Source organism: Antechinus flavipes, chromosome 2 (genome assembly GCF_016432865.1).
Source record: "Antechinus flavipes isolate AdamAnt ecotype Samford, QLD, Australia chromosome 2, AdamAnt_v2, whole genome shotgun sequence".
NCBI lineage: Eukaryota > Metazoa > Chordata > Mammalia > Dasyuromorphia > Dasyuridae > Antechinus > Antechinus flavipes.
In genome coordinates, this window is record NC_067399.1 from 264,022,310 (window position 1) to 264,042,490 (window position 20,181).

The 20,181-nt window shown below is 34.8% G+C and overlaps 1 protein-coding gene across 1 annotated transcript in view; it reads right to left on the reverse strand.

The window, feature by feature from the left end:
• RYR3 (ryanodine receptor 3) overlaps positions 1–20,181 on the reverse strand; it is a 438,620-nt gene that overhangs the window by 64,004 nt on the left and 354,435 nt on the right. The window contains exons 58-64 of the mRNA XM_051973649.1: positions 15,493–15,663; positions 14,998–15,057; positions 9,187–9,318; positions 6,245–6,357; positions 3,143–3,239; positions 1,241–1,347; positions 707–758 (exon numbers count right to left, since the gene is read on the reverse strand). Coding sequence (XP_051829609.1) covers positions 707–758; positions 1,241–1,347; positions 3,143–3,239; positions 6,245–6,357; positions 9,187–9,318; positions 14,998–15,057; positions 15,493–15,663 — 732 coding nt within the window. The remainder of the gene's footprint in view (positions 1–706; positions 759–1,240; positions 1,348–3,142; positions 3,240–6,244; positions 6,358–9,186; positions 9,319–14,997; positions 15,058–15,492; positions 15,664–20,181) is intronic.

A 20,181-nucleotide genomic window follows, 5' to 3' on the forward strand; every position in this document is an offset into this window, starting at 1 on the left:
ATATTCAATACTTTTTAAAGCTGGGAATGCTCATTTAGAGAATTGTTTGTTAAGCTCAAAACGGTAAAAAATGGAGAAATATCCAGAATGAAGGAAGTTATTATTCCTTTGTTCTCTGCCATGGTCACAGTCAATCTGGAATACTCTGTACAGTTCTGGGAAATCATATTTGTAGGATATTAATAGAATGTACCAAATCATAGTGACTGTGATGGTGAAGGGGATTTGAACAATATCTAAGAGAAGCTGTGGATATTTAGCTTGGAGAAGACCTGGCAGGATGATGTATCTTTAAAGATAGTGACAGACAAATCTTTATTCAAGAATTTGTATGAAGAAGACAAATTAAGCCTGCTTTTGTTGGATCCATAGTGCTAACTGGGAGCAATAGGGAAGGGGAGGGTTTGCAAGAGGAAAATTTTTTATTGATATCAGCAAAAAACTTCATAAAATTTTTGAGTTATCTGAAAAATGGAATGGGCTTCCTGAAGAAGGAGTAAACCTCCCCCCCCCCCCACCTTTTTAGGACCTTCAAATGGTAGCTGAATGATCACTTAGCCACAAAGGTTGTAGGTAGAATTCCTGAAAGAGATGACTAATAAAGTCCATTTTAATTCTGATATTTTATGGAAAAAACTCAAGCAATAAAAATCTCAAAAGAAAAGGTGAGGGAATGAAGGCTTAAAATAAGAAAACTTATACCTACCTTGGCCATCATGCCTGAATAGGCAGTATAAAGAGGGTCATCCTCCAAATGGCTAGGAAAAAAGGCAGAAAAAAGGTATTACTAACACTATGGATATCTGCACTAGACTACTACTAATCTATTGCTATCAGTCATCCCTAAGGAATGATTAGGTCATATGCATTATCAAATACTAAGAAATGCCTTTATGAATCATAGAAACCATCTTGGTAAGATTTAGGGAAGCCTAAACCCAGAGATGACCAACACATGATGCAGTGATAATGACTAATAGATTCTATGTGATTTTTCAAAAGCAGTTTGTTCCTGCTCTGGCACTCAGACCTTATTTACATGGAAAGAAAGGGAAAATCACTTAATATAGGCTTTTAAGATCTTTTCTTCAAGATGAAAGGGGATGTTTGAGAAGAATGTTTCTTCTATACCCATCACTCTTTTTAGAAGTAAGACCTGGTTGGCTCAACTGGCTACTGTTTCAGGTCTAAGAGTTATGGAGTTGGGAGGAAAGGTATGAAAAGGATGTGCTGGACTGACCTTTTCTCAGTGAGAGCATTCCGACTGAAATGGAGAATGATCTGATGAAGTGGATCTGGTTGCTTTTCAGCTTCTTCCTCTTCTTCCTCCTCTATCTTTGGAGGTTTCTAATCAATACAGTCAAGATTTAGAGGAATGTTAGCAGGAGGCCATAATTTCTCCCCCCCACCCCCAATCACATGCATTTGGAAAGACAGAGAAGCACAAGACACAAAGCAAATTATACTGAAAGCATAAAAAAACCCTGTTAAAACATTTATTTATTTCCAACTGGAATCTATTGGGATGCAACACTTGGGAAATATTTTTAATCCCTCAACAGAAATGTTTTAATTTTGGGGTTAAAAATTAATTGTAAAGTAAAGCAGAGAAGAAAAAAGAAAGCTCAACAAAGGTAAAATGCTACAGACCCTATTTAGCAGAAACCCCTTGCAGGTTTTGGCACCAGACTCCAAGATGGGCCCCATTGGAATTCAGCTGAGGGACAGAACCCCACTGGTCAATGTCAGAGGATAATTCCCTTGGAGAGCTAGGCTAGGGATTAGGTGGGGAAGTGATAAACCAAATGAGCCATCGGGATGCAAAATCCTGAGCCTGGTTCAGCCCAATACCAATTCATATTTTCTAGCTCTTTGTTCTCTTTCAGACATCTACTGTTTTCCTGGGATACCACCTTAGAACTGTAAACCTGACAGTTTTTCCTCAAACTCAAACCAGGCGTCTGTCCATTTCCTTTTTGAAAGCGGATACAGAAGCTGTTACCTAACAGAAAGTGATTTTGTGTCAGGCCCTGGAAGAAATTGGTGAAAGCACCCGGCAGAAGGGGCACTAATCAGTGAATGAGTGTTTACTGAACATCTGTTATCTATATGCTATTATGAATGTTTCAGAAAAAAATTAAAGGTAGTAAAATTTTTTAATTTCTAGTTTCATATGAAAAAGAAATGTGGACAAGTCAAGCTAATATCTTTTTCAGAGAGGAGGAAGTAGAAAAAGGAGAGAAGAAAAAAGAGAAGAGAAAATTTGGAAAAAAGAAGAGAGAGGAAGAAAAAATGGTGAAAAAGATGGAATGAGAAAGTGAAAAACAAAAAAGCCTAAGAGCCCAAGTGGTAGAATAAGAAAAATGGAGTAAAAAAGACCAAAGAAAAAAAGATACACAAACATACTCTCTTCTCCAACCTGTCAACACACACCCACAGACACACAACACACAACACCCCCCTCCACATATACACAAAGGAATTTGAGTATGTGGGGAGAGAGATGATGATGACATACATATATTAATAAAAGGAGAGCTTTTCTTTTTCTGAAACAATGTAAGAGTCTTTTGTTCTGGTAAGGAGGTTTACTTTGCTTCATGGGAGTCATAAATGGCATCAGAGCAGTCTTTTTTTTGGGGGGGGGGATTGCAAGGTCAATTGGTATTATGTAACATACCCAAGGTCACATAGCTAGTTAAGTGTCAAGTGTCTGACATGGGATATGAACTCTGATTTTCTGTATTCCAGGGCCAGTGGTCTATTCACTGAGCCACCTGGCAGCTCCTAGAGTAATCTTTTAGGAAGAGGACATATCAAGCATTCCTCCAAAAGCTCAGTCATGAAAGTGAGAATGGGTTTAAATGTTCTGGTAAAGCAATCTAGAGCAACATTTATAAAAGAAGGTTGAGAGTTAGCTGGGAAGAGGCTGATGTCTATTGTCAACTGTGTTCAATTTCTTGATTTAAGATAAAATATCCATGATACACTGACAACAGGGTTATTAAGTTCCTATTACATAGCTAATATACCATCTGTGCTCTTGAAAAATATTATTCAAGATTTATAATGCACGCACATACATATATAAAAATTATATTCACTCACATTGATATCTGCCCCTAGTTTAGTCAATACTTACAGCCAAATCCTGTACTAGTTTTTCTTCAAAGGAATACTCCTCTGTTTCTATCCAAAATCTCTGATAACCATGGAGGAAGAGGTTAATAGAGCGGTGCCTGAGCGAAGGGGTGAAAGTGAGATCAAGAGGGGGTAAATGGAACACTATATTATAGCTTGGAGGTTAATGATTAGTAAGCAGGCTTGTTTTGTACAATTCTGATCTTCTGATTGGTCAGAGGGAGCAAGAGCAAATTTATATCTTTATCTAGGAGAGCCAAGCTTTCTCTAAGTCCCCGGTCCTTTTTCTCCAACCTCTTGATTTATAGCAACCCCTGAGAATGATAGTATGATCAAGCATTCACAGGCCCCTACTTTACCCCTGCTCTTCATCTCTCCCAGTGCTCATGATGCCTCTGTAATGGGGCACATTTCACAGTGGGTGGTCATGTGGTATATCTGAGATATTTGTCTAGTATAACAAATAGATTCTTAGTAGAGCTTGGTTATGACTTCTTGACTTACACATCTTGAGAACCTATTTTAAATTATTCTTATGACACATGTTTGATGTGTAGAAGGATCAGAAAGACTGTTTCATCTTTTTTTCCCCAGCTATTCCCAGATGAAAACCACTAGACACTTCAGTGTTCCTGTAAAAACAAAACTTAGAAGTTTTCCATAAAACTTAAAATTTCCATAAAGGAAGGTATGTTTATTAGCTTCTCTTTTGAATGCTTAATGAATTCCAGCTATCAATATGTCTACATTTATCCTTTTATGACTGCATGAAAAAAAATTTGGGTTTCTTTATGACATCTAATCATAAGTCATCTAGAATAAGAACATTAAATAACTGCTACTTCTGAGATTCCCTGAGAGAATATGAGCTATTAAAAAGCAATATGTGAGAAGGCTGATAGAAGTAGGTTGGGGAAGAAAAAAGAGGAAAGAGTAGAAAGGGGAAACATAACATCATGATTTTTAATTTGTTTTCCAGTTGATCCAGTCTCTCAGCATCTTCCAGGCTGACCAATCAGAATTTTTTCTTAAATTGTACAAATCTGAGTTTCATGATAACATGAAATCATGGTCAGGAAAGGAAGAGTGTGCACAAAATTGGGCAGATCTCTCCACAGGTTACATTACCGTTAACATGAGTATAAGCCTGTCATATTGAGTTTTTTCATAAACATTTTCCAGCCAAACCCGTTGGAAGGTGCTCAGGAAGAAATTATTAATTTTGTGTCTGGAGAAAAGCATATAAGGTTTTCACTTGAGAACTAAAATCAGAGAAACAATTTCCAAACAACAAAGTCCATCTCTTCAGTCCTTTACTTTTGAAGATGCCCAAAAGGTTAACATTAAGAAAATTAGTAAGGGCAGTATTTTTTCTAATGTTAGCTAATTGGATCATTCTTTGCTGTCAGGATAGATATCTGTCTTACAAATATCCCATCCCTATATGTGTGGATAAGTTACTAGGGGTAAAAAGACAATGAAGGGGTAAGTATTTCATCTGGTATACAGTTAAATCACTGACATCATGATCAAGTATTTTAGGTACATGAGATAAACATATGATTACCAAAATGTAAGAACCATACAAAATAGCTTTAGAGATTATGTGAATTTTGTCAGCTGATTTAATCTGTGAAATATTTATCTTAAAGATTATTTTTTGATACCCAAAGAAAAATCTCATGATCAATGCTAACTAGGCCCTTTAAGAGGCCCATTTGTAAGGAACAGGGATTTCAAAGATAGAGGCAAATTAATGTCTTCTAATATTTTACCATCTCTAAGAAAAAGAAATGCCATCCCTTTTGCTTTTTATGTTTGGCTATAAATCCTTTTTTTTTTCTACCAGAGTCTCATTGTCCTTAATATACACATTGGTTGTCTTGCGTCCAATCTTAGTCAGGAATGCTGTTTGCTTTTACAGTTTCATTCATCTCCAGAGTCCAAGTTGCTTTTCTTGGGAGTTCTAGAAAAGTAAAAATACTTCGCAGAGGCCATAATTCTTGGGCACTGTTCAATCCATAAATCCACTAAGCCAAATGAAAATCTCAATTTGTCAAGCAGCTCATTCTTTCTAGAAGAATTCGCAACTACTAATTATAGCATACTGAAGAAAAAATAAGGGCTGAGGATTCTTTTGAGAATAAGAATTTAATAAAAACAAAACTCTAAGGGCAAAACATTATTCTCTTTAGTTTAAAAATATAATAATTTATCATTATTAATGCTTCCCCAGATAAGAAATCTGGTAAGGTCAATATTTAACCAATTCTTTCATTTTAGTCAGAATCTAGGTCTTCAACATATAGTCAATCTGATTAGCTCCAAGGCCAAAGATATTAAATTAATCTAAGTAATAAACTAAGAAGGGTCCAGTTCAGCCCCTCATTATTTCCTTTGCTGACAAAATATAGCTAAACACATTCCAGAAAACTTTGTATTCTTTTTCAAGCATTGCTGGGGGTCAGGGAAGAGAGGAGGAAATGAAATGACTAGGAATAACACTATTTCCCGTCACTGGCCCCTTAAAACACCTTCAGACATTAGATGTTAAAATTAGCCACATGTGTTAGATCAAAATAAGAGCTACATATATAGCACTAAACATTTTCTCCAGCTTTATTCACTTTATTCAGTAGATGTGAAGGAAACACTGTGACTTACAACTGAAGCATTTCCATTATGCTCAGGCAGAAAAAAATGATGTGCTATGATTGGGAAATAAAGACTAAAGCATCTTGGAAAATATCCTTCTCTGCCCACAAAGGAAACCCAATATTCTCTTCAAGACTTGCACTTAGACATGAGAGTAGTCTCTCTGGTCTTTATTGGAGGGATTACATGGAAAGAACCAAGCAAGCTAAGGGGAGACTGAGGAGTAGTATATTTTTTACATTATTTTTGATTACATAAAACCTAAGTAAAAATGACAGTAAATCTTTATATGGGTAGACTATCGTCATTTCATAGATAATATATTCTTATTACTATAAGCTATTTCCATAGGAGAAGAAAGAGATTTCAGATATAGGAGAAGACTTGAATTTTTATTACTTACAAATGTGGCAGGAAAAAAAAAAACAAATAAAAACAAGGCAAATACCTGGGGAGATTATATAAGGGAGCCATCCTGAAGCAGGCTACCACTGCTCGTTTCCGTTGCTTGGATAAAAGTTTATGCCAGACAGCTTTCTTGGATCGAAGTGGTTGCTCTACCTATGGAGAAATTATCTGCAATGGATTCATGTCAGCTAGAGAACATAGTGGACAGAATACTGAACTGGGAATTATGTGATGAAGATTTTTGGCTGTGATCTGCTACTGTTAGCTATGGGACCCTGGGTAAATCATATAACTTTTTTGGGCTGCAGCATCTTGATCCCTAAAGTGAATAGCTGAATTTGACAGTCTCTTAGGTCCTGTTAGTTCCTTTAGGATTTCTTTAAAATAAAACAAACTTAAAATTGTGACTTTCAAACTTCTAAGAATTTTGGCTTATTAGCTATGGTCAGCAAAATATCAAGATATTTATCATCACACTTTTGAAATCCTATCCATTCTTCAAAGCATAGATTGAATTTTCCCTCCTTTACAAGATTTTTCTTGATTTCCTCCAGTTGAAAATCATTCTCCTTCAATAAATTATATAGCCCCTTATTAATGTTCTTATTGTATTATATTCTAAACTACTGTATAGTTGTGTGTTTTTGATATGAGACATATCTATGAACAAGTTTATTCCCTTTCTTGGTTTTTAAACTAAGTAAGCATAGGGCCAAATAGTCATTTTGCATATAGGAGTTTAAAATATTGTTCAATAAAATACTGGTTATTGGAGATTATTATACCTGGCAACAAGAAGATTATACAATGATTAATTCTAATGGACATGGCTCTCTTCAATAATGAGATGATTCAAACCAGTTCTACTTGTTCAATGATGAAGAGAGCCATCTACACCCAGAGAGAGGACTGTGGGAACTGAGTGTGGACCACAACATAGCATTTTCACTCTTTCTGTTGTTGTTTGATTGCATTTTATTTGGCTTCTTTTTTTTTTTTAATGATTTGATTTGATTTTTTCTTGTGTGTCACGATAATTGCATAAATATGTATGTATATATTGGATTTAACATATATTTCACCATGTTTAATATATTGGACTACTAGCCATCTGGAATAGGGTGTGGGGGAAGTAGGGGAAAATTGGAACACGAGGTTTTGCAAGGGCTAATATTGAAGAATTGTCCATGCATGTGTTTTGAAAAATAAAAAGCTTTAATAAAAAAATATTGGTTCTTGGCTTTTTTTCTTCAGACAGTTTACTGTTCTGGATGGAATGGGTCCTCATCAGCCAGAACTTCACAGTATTTTGACTAGTAAATTTGTAACTCCTCCTCGTCTAATCTTCTAATTCTAGTGTGATTCAGAATTTTTATTCCTAGATGTTAAGAGCCTTTTTCTCCTGCTTCCTCTCCCTATACTTTCATCCCATTCAACTTAATCTTACCACTTCCCAATACCTTTCCTAATTGCATCTATTCCAGAATATCTCTATCTACCTTTACCTACTTAATATATGTCTTTGTAGAAGAGTCTGTCCATTGACTTTCCAAAGTTAACTCTTCTGCTTGTTCTCTGAACTATTGTCATCTTCAGTCTTTTTCTATCTACAGTTTCTTTTCTCACTATTTAGAAGCATTTGCAGATCTACTCATGTTTTAAAAAAGGCTTTCTTAAGCTTTTTCTACTTGTGACCCCTTTTTGCCCAAGAAATTTTTATACAACCCCAGGTATATAGTAATATAAAGTAAGTATACAAATTATCATAATTTTATGACCCTCGCATTTAGTTATGTGACTCTATATGGAGTCATGATCCATAGTTTAAGAAGCTGTTTTAAAAAACCCTTTATCTGCCCCTGCTGTTTCCTCAAGTCATTCCCCTATATCTCTCTTCCTGTACGCTACCAAACTTTCAAAAAAAAATTAGTCCACACTTTCTGTTTTCACTTCCTTATTATCCACTTATTTTCTCTGTACTGGCTTATAACACCATCTCTTTACTAATCCTGCTTTCTCTAAGATCACCATTGATTTCAAAGGATAAATCTGAGTTAACCTTTTCATATTCTTAATCTTACTTCTGCATCTTTTGAGATTGCTAATACCTGTTGTCTAGGACAATTTCTTATTCTTTGGCTTTTGTGAGTAACACTAATCATTCCTGACTGTCCTCTTGTTTGTCTGGCCATTCCTTTCCAGTTTGTCTCCTACCTTTTTATAACAGGTATCACCTAGGGTTCTTTCTGAAGCCCTTTTTTACTCTCTTCCTTCTTGATTTCATTTGCATTTTTAGGTTCAAATATGAATCTCTATATAGGTGATGCCCAAATTGATTCAGCTCTAATCTTTCTCATTTGAACTGAATGTGTTTCTGGATGTGCTAAATTGAAATTGAATATGTCCAAAATGAAAATCATTATCTTCCCTCCTAAATCTATCCCACCTCCAAAAAGATGATTCTCTTAATCAATCAGCTTCATAATTTCAAAGTCAACCTAATGTCTTCTTTCTCTTATGCTCCATTAACTCCATATCCAATCAATTGCCTGATCTTATCAATACTATCTCCAAAATATCTTTTACATCCATCTTTTTCTCTTCTCTCACACAGTGATCATCATACTTCAAAGTCCTCATCACTTTTCATTTAGATTACTAGAGGAGGGAGTGTGGAAAGAATACTAAATTCTAAGTCAAGAGAACTCGGTTTAAATCTTGGTTCTGCTATTTTCTACCTTTTTCACTTAACCTCTCTAAGCTTCAGTTTCCTCCACTACTAAAAAATAGTAGGTTTTACTTGATGATTATTCCATTTCATCATTAAATCCTCTGAAAATATTTTGGATAATAAGTGAATTTCATTTCTCCATGTTTTTCTTATGGCACAAGAAAGAAAATCATAGAGATGAAAGAGATTATTTTCCCTCCTTTAAATGTAGACATGATTCCTGGTTATACAGTTCTAGAGATATTCCTTACCTGCTCCAAATGAAAGACAGCTGCTGAGATCCTTTGTACTCGCTCTACTGTCTTTTCTGGATCAGAGGGCTCCTCATTCTTTAGAACATCCTTATACAGATTAAGTTGCCACTTTACAGCTGGATCATCTGACTGAAAAACCAATTCATGTTCCAAGAGGTCACAAACCTTGTTTGTCCTTGCCATTGAGTTTATAAAGAGAAACAAGTGGTACCAGATTACCAAGAGAAAAAAGAATACCAAAATGATTTTCTCTGGTCTGCAGAGAACCAACTTTGAAGGTGTTCAATGTTTAAAGAGACAAAAATTTCTTTTTCTCTTATTTTTCCTGAGGTACTCCTGTTCTATTTCCATGAATAAATGAAAACATATTGATTATGTTTCTAATGATCACCATCAGGGAGTAATAAATTGACAGGTTAAAATAGAACTAAAAGCAAATGCAAAATTAGAAACAACTACCAGGAAAATCTCAACTGTTATGGAAAGTGGGGAATACTGTACAACAATTTGCATGAAGTGGAAAGTGGGAGAAACTGTACAATAATTTGCATAGTGATAGTTGTATTTCTATCACAGTTGAAGGACTATTATTTGTATCCAAAGTATAGGCTGATTTTCTTCCTAGAGGAAAAGATAAATGCTTCTCCACACTCTAGTCTGAGTCATCAGACTGAAATTACAGACTGTTAGGAAGAATGAAGGAAACTGAAGCAAAATTTCAATGGGAAAAATGGGTTCTAAGGTAAAGGAGGGGAGATTTGACTATAATTAGGTTGAAGGAAAATAGAAGACTATTAAGTAGAGGAAAAGGGGAAGGAAAAGAGGACCTGAATAATTAAAGCTAAAAAAGGTATTTGACATTTTCTAAAGAGGAGAGTGGTGAATGTTCTGAGGAAGAAGCTGATCACTGTTCTAACAATGATATAGTACAGTAATAGAATGGGTGAGACAAATCATCCAGTAAGGGCAGAAAAAGAAAGAGTAGTAGTAGAAGTAGTTGGTAATTTACTAATTAGGGGTCCTAATGCAATTCTGAAAACCTGTTTACAACAAAAAAGAGTTTTGTTGTCTTCCTGAATCATACATTTAAGACATGGTAAAGAACCTCCCAAAACTAATCAAAACTGTCAAAAAATGACAACTTCCTCTTTCTTAGTTTCATGTGCACAAATGACTTTTTCAGGAAGAATGTAAAAAATACTGACAAATATTATGAAAACTTGGGTAAGAAGCTAGATTATAGAGACAGAGAATATGTTTTCCTCACTTTTGTCCTTTAGAGAACTTCATAATCTCCAGGAACTCTTTATTCTCTTAAATAACTCTCTCCAATTCAGATCATATCTAATTCTGGTGGAGCAATCTCTCTGTACCTCTCTTCCCCCAATGCTTCTCAGCTTTTTAAAATGCATTGCTTCCCCAAAGGACGATAAGCTCCTTGAAGGCAAGGACTATCTTTTGCCCTTCTTTGTGTCTCCAATGCTTAGCACAGTATCTGGACACACAGTAGACCTTTAATAAATATTTATTGACTCTGACTCTAAAATAAAAGAGATGCAGAAGAGAAAAATTAATTTGGAAAGTGAATAACTAGCTATGAAGATATCATGTGAGAAAAGATTTTGATTCCTGGATTATAGTTTACAATATAAGATTAGAAAAATTTTAGAAAGAAATGGAGTATACCTTACAAAATTTGATGAGAAGATATACATATTTCGAATCTAATAAAAAGTATTTTAGAGTAAAAATGATGGGGGAAGGATATCCTCCTGAGTATATCCTTCAGTATAAATACAATAAATTATTATAACAAAAACCAAAATGAAGAACAAAGCTAGTAGTTAATTTATAATCTCAAATGTTTATAGACAAATGCTCAACGTTTAGCTAATTATCAAAAGTGGCACCAGAGATCCTAATGCAATGGGGCAAATGATACAAAGTATCAAGATCTGGTGGAAAAAACCAATAATGGGACTATGGCTGTCAAAAGAGATAAGCTAGGGAATAGGGTATATAGTATTGCATAAAAAAGTATACTTATGAGAAATTAAGGAACCAGATATGAGGGGAGCAAGATGGAGGATGAAGGTCAATGAAAAGAGGGAAAAATAACTTTGTCATTGGAGTATATTACAGAGTACTTTGAAAGAAAGAGTGAAAAGAGATGAGGACCTGGGAAACAGAACACAAGTGAGGTAAAGAGACATGGGGATGAAGTTCTTCAATTCATCTTTGCTCTCTCCCTCTCCTTCTTCCATCCCCTCTCTCTTCCTCCCTCATTGCCCCCCCTCTGTCTCTCTGTATGTCTCTCTCTTTCTCTCCCTCCTTTCTTCCCTTCCTTCCTCCATCTCTCTCCTTCCCTCTCCTTCCCTTCCTCCCCTCTCCATGCAAAAAAGCAGAATAGATATTAATTTCTTGATTTGTCTTGATTTTAATTTCATCCTTCAAAAGGTAGTGTAACCAACAAGAAGAAATTCTACCCTGACTGATTCTAAATAATAGAGAAGGACTAGTTGCTGGTGTGGAAATGTTAGGCACTTGGGGAAAGTGATTGCTCCTTTCTTAAGTTATTGATAAAGAAGGAAAAGAAATCTGAGTAGAAGATAACAAGAAACCTAGATTTTAGAAAGATTTCAGAGTTTAGAGGAAAGACTAGTAGATTCCTATGGAGTAAAAAGCTTCTACTCAGAAGAGATAAAAAGTGTTTTAAAAAAATCAAAATTCTAAAAACACAAAAGGGAAATAATTTCAGTGAGGAGGAAAATTGGGATTTGTCTGAACAAACAGTAGTGACATATAGGGAAATTGCCAACCAATTTAGATAAACAAACAAACATAGAAGTTAAAGCAAAACCAAGATGCAGATTACAGGAACATGGTACAATTCAATCGTGAGGAGTATGAAAAAGTTAGGTTTCCATAGATATTGTTAAAACATAGTGAACAGAGGTGGGGAATATTTTGTTAAAATATTTCCATCCAATCACCATATGAATCAAGGAACTGGATAAATAACAAAATTCCTGAAAAAGGGGCCAGGCCTAAACCGCACAAACCAGCAAGGGTCAATGACAGGACATAAGCCTTTTGACATATGGAATGGGCAAATAAAGAGGACTGTAAATTCGACCAATTGTAATTTATTGACTATAAATCTGACCAATAATGAACCTTGAAGAGTGAGGGAAGGAACAGAACTAACAATATAAAGCTTGCTCCTGCTTCTTCATTCAATGTGTGGCTTGCCAGTGGGCACAGTGAGAATTGCTGATTAAAGGATTCTTCTTTCACAGTAAAAGAATATTGGTTGTAACACTTTTCCTGGACTGGCTTGCAACTGGGGAAGCAATGGGCAGTAGCAGTTTGCCACAAGCTTACTGCCAAACTCTGCTGAGCTCCATGGGTCTTTTGATAACACTATAAGAATGTTATAAGTAATTTTAAAAACTCCAAATGAGTTGAGGTTGGTAAGGAAAATAATTTAAAGCTATATTGGGAGAATAAGGAGGATTGAAGAAGAGATAGATAGAAGATTTACTTGGGATGTCTGGGGCAAAGATAATTGATAAGAAAAAATAAAGCTGCTTAATTCTTATTTGTTTCTGTTTCCTCTGCAAAGAAGAATGACCAATATATTGAAAATGAATGACAAAACACAGGTGGCTGGAGTCAATAAGGAGGAGGCTGAGTAATACCTACTATTTGATAGACATTGTGCTAAACATTTTACAAATATTATATCACTGAACAGGGAGTTTATATATTTGAAACAAATAGATAGCCAGGAGAGAGTGAGAAGGTACCTAGCTGTTTTAGATGAATTCAAATAGCTAGGATCAATTGAACTTCATCCTTTAGTACTAAAAAAAATGACAGATGTGATTGCTGAATCAGTAGTTATATCTGAAAGATATAACTGGAAAACAGAAGTAATGCCATAAGATTAGAGAGGAAATATCCCAATTTTTCATAAAAGAAAAAGAAAGCAATCGTCAAAGTGATCAGCCAGTAAATTTGACTTTGATCCCTGAGAAAATTCTAGAATGAATTATTTTAAAAAGAGTTGGAGAAAATCTAGAAAGGAAAGCAATGATTACAAAAAGTCAAGAATTTATTCTATCAGACTGACTACAATTCCATTTTGTTATTGATACTAAGTAAGCGTTTTATCAAAGCTTCTGATAATGTATCTTATGCTATTCATATGGGAAATATCTTGAGATAGTGATTACACAATTAGATGGATTCAGGACTGGCTAGATAGCTATACTCAAATAATACTGCTAATCATTTATTATCAATTGCTCTTACAATATTTTATTTGGAGTACTGTGTTTAGTTCTAAGTTTCATGGTAGATGGAGAATATTTGGAGCAGGGCAGCCAGGAAATACTTGGTTGATGTTTTATGAGGATGAATTGAAGGAACTGGGCATATTTTGTTTGGAGAAGAAAAGTCTTAGGAGGAACATGATAATTGTTCTTAAATATGTGGATAGCTGTCATGTATAAGAGGAACTAGACTTGTTCTGTTGGGTTCTACAGAATAGAACCTGAAGTAATAGGTGGATTTTGCAGAGACCAATTTAAGCTTTAACTAGGGAGAAAACCCAACAATTTCTCAACATTTAAAGCTGTTCAAGAGTAAAGGACTACTTGAAGAGCTAGTGAGTTTCCCTTTCTTTGACATCTTAAAACATAAGCTGGAAAACCACTTGTGGAATATGTCATGGGAGTTTTCCTTTCATGTACTTATTGGACTATATGGCTGTTGAGAACCCTTTAACTCTCACATTCTGTGATTCTTTGATTAGGTGAATGTTAAAAAAAAGAATTGCTCTGCTATATAAACAGGGAACCATTTTTTGAATGCCAAGGCTATTTTCGCTTCAATAATACCTTAAGAAAGGCATTCTTAATATTTTAAAAAGACTAAGCATAACAACTTAGCATAATGACAAGATGGGAATATAACCCTTACAAACCATATACTGTTATCTTCTCCTCATTCATTGAAGTGAACTACATACCAAGTTTTAAATCAATCTCTTCTTAAATACTAAGAATTGTTTTTAAAATAATTTAAAAATAAAGTTTATTAATCTTTTGTGTCCTATATTATTCCCCCATGCCTCCCATGCTTCCAAGCTCATTTCTACCTTTCTTCCTGGAATGGGTGAGGATTCTTATGATATTATTCTCCTTTCTTTTTTTTTTTTTCCTTTCCCCATCTTTACTATGAAAGTGATTTTCTTTTACTCTTGGAATATAGAAAAACTGAGAACCTTCTAAGGAAGAGAAGAATAAGACTGGAAGAGTTCTCATAATCTTTCCATCTATCTTACTACTTTCAGGAAGAATTACTTGTGCCTTTTTGGCACTTCTCTCAGTTTTAATGAAATCAATGTCTAATCAGTCTCATTGTTCAGAAACTTGTGAATTTAATCCAATGCTTCACATTGCATTTCAATTAATTTTTTCATGACTGATTCTCAGATTTGATAGAGGATACAAATCTAGAAGTTCTCTGAGTTCATTCCTCCTTGTTTTTTTCTATATATATATCCTGAAATGTTACTGAATGTCAATCAAACATAATACTGTAAAAAAAACTAGAGAAAATTTTAAAATGCAGGAAAAGAATTTGATTAAATAAAAACTTACTGAGATTGTTTTGAGGATTATTTTTTAAACTTTGTATTAATTCCAGAGGGAATTATAAACTCCTTCAATGATCAATATTCCTAATTGACTTTTAGAAAGAACAGACTTACACATGCTCAGTGTCTCCTTGTGATATTACCTTTTCCTGCAAGTGCAGGTTATTCCTCAGATGATCTTTGACTTCTTCATCTGTGTCCCTCTGTAGAAAGAGATTTTGAATTTTGTTACTTGTGGTCTCTGCCACCTATTGGAGTGAGTGAGGGAGATGAATCATAAACTGATATTGCTGGTACATAGTACAGCTAAAAATGAAAAAAAAATTTAATTAGGCACAGAAGTAATAAATTTATCCTGAAGGAGGCACCGGGTCCTGGAGTAGTTTTAATAACTAAGTCTTTTCTCTCCTGAATCTTGGTTTTTCCATTTGCAAAAATGAGACATAAAAGCATTTATTGCAAAATTGCTTGTAATGAGGGTTGAGAAGGATGATGTTTCAAAGACATTAATATGTTTTTGAAACTACAGGTATAAACATTATTATTATAGCATTAAAATTTAGGCAATGTCCAAAGAAGTGGTATATTGTAATTATCACATGTAGTAGATTAGCTAAGTGCATTTCAGATAGACTTACATAACTGTATCTTATTTTTGCCAGGGAGATTAGCTCCTGATCACCTGGAGTACACATATTTAAACCAATGGGTAGCATTTTCTTCAGGGCAGCCACAATAAGAGACGTTTGGATGGAGTACAAATCACCTCTCCGTTTTGTTTTCTTCCGCTCTTGGTCTTGTCCTCCAGACTAGAAGTTGATGCCAAAAAACAAAGGAGAAAAAAACAAACAAAAGAACATTTTAGTGATTCTTTTGAAGGGGTCTACTTTTCCAATAAGTAGTCTGCTTCCTTGTGGCTAATGGCTTTTTGAGATTACAGATAGGGCCCAATAACATTTCAAAGGACAATAAAAATTGGTGGACTAAAGAAACAAAATGTAATCATATAAGCAATTAAATATTTTTGCTTATTATTAAGGAAAGTAAGAATATTATGAAGAATGAAAGTTTTAACTATACTGTTTTATATGCACATATTTCTCACATACATCCCAATACCTTCTAGATCTCATGTATTTTTGGACAATGGAGATGGAGAGTGAAAAGAATTGGTAGTGCTTTTAAACTGATTTGGTTTCCTGATCAAAAATATGTTGGAAAGAAATACCATTTTTTATACTTATGGAAAAATATTTAAAGGCTATTTCAATTCCCTTGGCAAAATTGAAGAAGTTCTGCACAATGGGGACTAGAGTTACAATGATCTAAATTTAATTATCATTTCTGTACTAGGAAGCCAGCAGTAACAGTCAATTTAATCATCTTCACACTAAGGCAATGTGAGAACTTTCCTAGAAAAAAGAAAAATTCTGGGTGGAATTCTCTTAAGAGGAGATGCTAACGGAGGGAAGAATCCTAAGCAAATAGAAAAAAAATGTTTGTACTCTTGCAATTCAACAGATTCTTGTCTTCTTTCTCTCTCTTTTTAAAATCCTTTTTAAAGATAGTTCATTAAAAACGTATTGAAGGAATGGATAGCATTCTAAAGGTGTGAGTAGCTTGTAGCTGGTGGTTAACACATTCCATTTGGCAAACAGAGCTCATTCTACATGATTTTAAGTGGGAACAATTGACAAATGGGCTTCCTATTCTTCCTAGAAGGTGTGCACTTTAAGAAGAACATAATCCTAGATGTGTCTCCCTTTCTCTGTCTCTGGTTGTCTGTGGGTCTTTCTCTCTCATAGGGGGAATTAGTATGTAAAAAGAAGGAAGATGGTGAGGTAAGGATAGAATGATTCAGGCATGGGTGAGGGAGAAGAAATTTATATCCACCAAATCTTTGCTTTCAGAAATGCCCATGGAAATGTTGAGGGCAATGAAATGATAATAGCACTATGGTTTACAATGAAACATCAACAAAAGCTCAGATATTACTTTGTGGACGGACTGCTGACAGACAAGATGGTTTCCCCAGATTTTGTGGTACTGATATGCAACCTAAGTCTTAGGGTAAGGCAGGCTTTTTTTAAATAAAAGACTTGAATTTTATGAGGATAAAGAAAAGAAAAGCTTTGTAAATAATCATTTTCCTTCCTTCAAATTGTTCAGTTCAATTTAATTTTAGTAGAAGAAGGTAATCTTAGAAGTATAGATTTTCTCATTTTTAAAAAGCCTGCCATTCCCCTTCTATTAGAAAGGTTAGACATTTCCCATTTTACTTCTGACCCTGGGTAACACTCTCCCACTCCCAACCTCCCAGTCTGTTGCAAGAGTTTCTAACTGTTTGAAACTGTAGGTCAGAGAATACACATTCCTGGAGCAGTTGATATCTATAAAATAGGACACTGAAGTTGCAAGAAGTGCTCCGTGATCTGATGCATGTAAAGGTGATTTCATATAGAGAAATCACCATGGAGTCAGTGGGGCCTCAAAGGCCATATCCTGTTAGTTTTTTCAGTCATAATAAGGGCACTCAGCATTCAAGATTCCTCCCAAAAAAATCAGGGATGAAGGGCTAAGTGGAACCTATAAAAAGGGAAGGTGGGAAATAAGTGCCTGGGACAAGAAGAGGAAGGTAACTATGTGATGAGTTCCCTAGAACACAGCAAAAAACCATTATCCTCTAAAATAAAGTTTGAGTCATTTTTTTTTATTTGTTTAGAGTTAGTGTAAACCTGACTCCAGCTCAAAATGCCTTTCCCTTTTCTGTCATAGGCACTAGATGGAGGGGTGTGTAGCTAGAAAGAATACATGGAGAGAAATAAAAAAGAAAAAAGTAACTTGAAAATCGCTTAAGAGGAGACTATACCTTACATAATCACCACCACTATCACCATCATCAAAATCCAACTCCATGGCCTTTCTATTTCAAATGCCTAAGTGGGCTTTGGGGAAAATGCTAATGGAGAACATTGGTTTTCATAAGAATCATCTTACGGTTTCTTAGAACAAGGACAATGACTAGGACTTTTCTGGTGAGTATGAAAAGTCAAGGACTCCCTATGGAAAACAGTGGCATTTTCAACATGAAGATGATAAAACTAAATGATGACCTGGGCTGACAGGCCTGCAGGTTCACATCTTTGTCAGAGTTGTTCCCAAAAGGTATTATTTCAATTGGACTGGATGGCATCCCACATCCAAGAATCTAAATTCATTAATTTTATAAAAGAGTAACCATGTTCACTGATCCAGGGTGGAGAATTCTAAGTGGGGAAAATCCACTCCATACCACCCTCCTGGTAATCACAATGAAGAGGGTAGCCAGAGTCTGGTACCTCTATTACTAGGACAGAAAAAAATATATCATGCATGCATTTGACCTGTACCTTTACTTGCATGGCCTGTGTGAAAAGAAAAAAAACAAAACAAAAAGAAACAATAGGAGAAGAGTCAGTTAAAGCAGGGGGCCCACACCACAATGTACTACATAATAATCACAGTTTCTTGATCAACAGAATGGAAAACCAAGATACTTCAAAGTATTGAGTGATAACCAGATGAATAGTTAAGATGTAGTTAATGAGGTTGAATTTTGTTATTGAGAAAAAAAAAAAGTTTAAACCCAACAATATACCATTAAAGTGAGTTCATTTCAGCAGGTCATCATTCCAGAGTGTCTGACAATCTGAGTCTGGTTAGCAATTGGTTCATTAGCTTTCATCATAAGGCCATGGAATCTAATATCTTTCCCTTAATTAGATAAGGAAAAAATTGCTTCTCTTTTTTTCTCTCTCCTTCAATCCCATCTTTCAGACTAGATATTCCCAGGCTAATAATCCCAACTTCAATTTTTCCTTTTTGCCATCCCACCTTCATTAGCAGGCACTAACATACATTTTACAATTTCTTGGAATTTCATTCTCATTTTCAAACAATATTGTCTCCTACACTTACAAGTCTATCTCAAGTGAAAGGACAACATTCACAGCTTCTTTTTGTTAGATACCTAACTCAATTGTATATTTTACCATTATGGTCCTTACAATCTGGGCTGGAATTTTTTAAAAAAAATCTCCTTAATAAGCTTAAAATATAAATTTGTTCCTTTTCTATGCATTATAACATTGTGTTTTATATATTACACTTAATTCATTCTTATTTTCTCAACTAGATTATAAGATCCTTGAGAGCATACCTTGCTTATCTGTGAATGTTCCTGATCACTGAGCACAGTAGACCTAGACCATGAATGCCTGTTGAATTGAATCTACCAACATTAAAAGTCCAGTGAATAATAACTGAAATCTCTTCTGTCTAATTAGAAAAAACAAGGATTCTCCAAATAAACACTACCATATCATTTAACTCCCATATGTCACATTCCCATGATTTAAAGAGCAATAATCTTGTGTTTTCAGAGACTGGGTGGCTTCTCAGGCAACATGTAACATAGTAATTATTGAAGAAGATATCATGCATTTTCATCCTTTCTCTACATAAATATGGTCTGTAGGCAGAATCTAGCTTACATGTGTCCTTCCCATGTGTGCTACCTCTCACAATACTTTTCTGTCAATCCCAAAACCTTGCCTCTCATTTCCTCTCTCTCTTCATCCCTACTTTCTACCCTACTTAAGGGCCTGCCTCAAGCTATAGAAACTCCATTGGCTTGGAACCAAAAGAGTTTTTTTTTTTCTGCATTTAGATGGGAATAAAAAAGACTAGGTATTTATGATTCCCTCAGAGGAAAAGCATTGCAAGTTGAATACTAAAACCTTTATTTATTACTTTTGCTGTGTGAAGTTTCTATATATATCTATTGCAAGTTTTTAGTACACCCCGTCCCTGACACACACACACGTGTGTGGGATGTATGTATATAGTATTTATTACTCTATGAACTTAGATAAATTAGATAAATTCTACTCTATTTCATCAAACTCCATTCTGAACAATTAGGACAATATTATATTTTAGTTACATTAGGGATTAAATAAGTATTTGTGACTTGATCTGCAAATTTAGCAGACATATTAAAAAACTCATTCTATAGTAAAGTGAATTCTGAATTCTAAACAACTGATTTCAAGCAAAACTTCTGTAATACAATCTGTTCATAAGTTGGTAACTATATTTTCATTTGATGAGAGGAAAACAAAATTAGAGAAAGACCAATAGAATTTTGGCTGTCTAGGTATATGATGTGTTCATGAGCATCTTTTTATGTATGTGCACATATTAATGAGAAACAGTAAATGTAATTGTGTGTGTGCTTCTTAAAACCCCTAGTGATCATCTGCACCAAAAACATTTTTAGAGCTTTC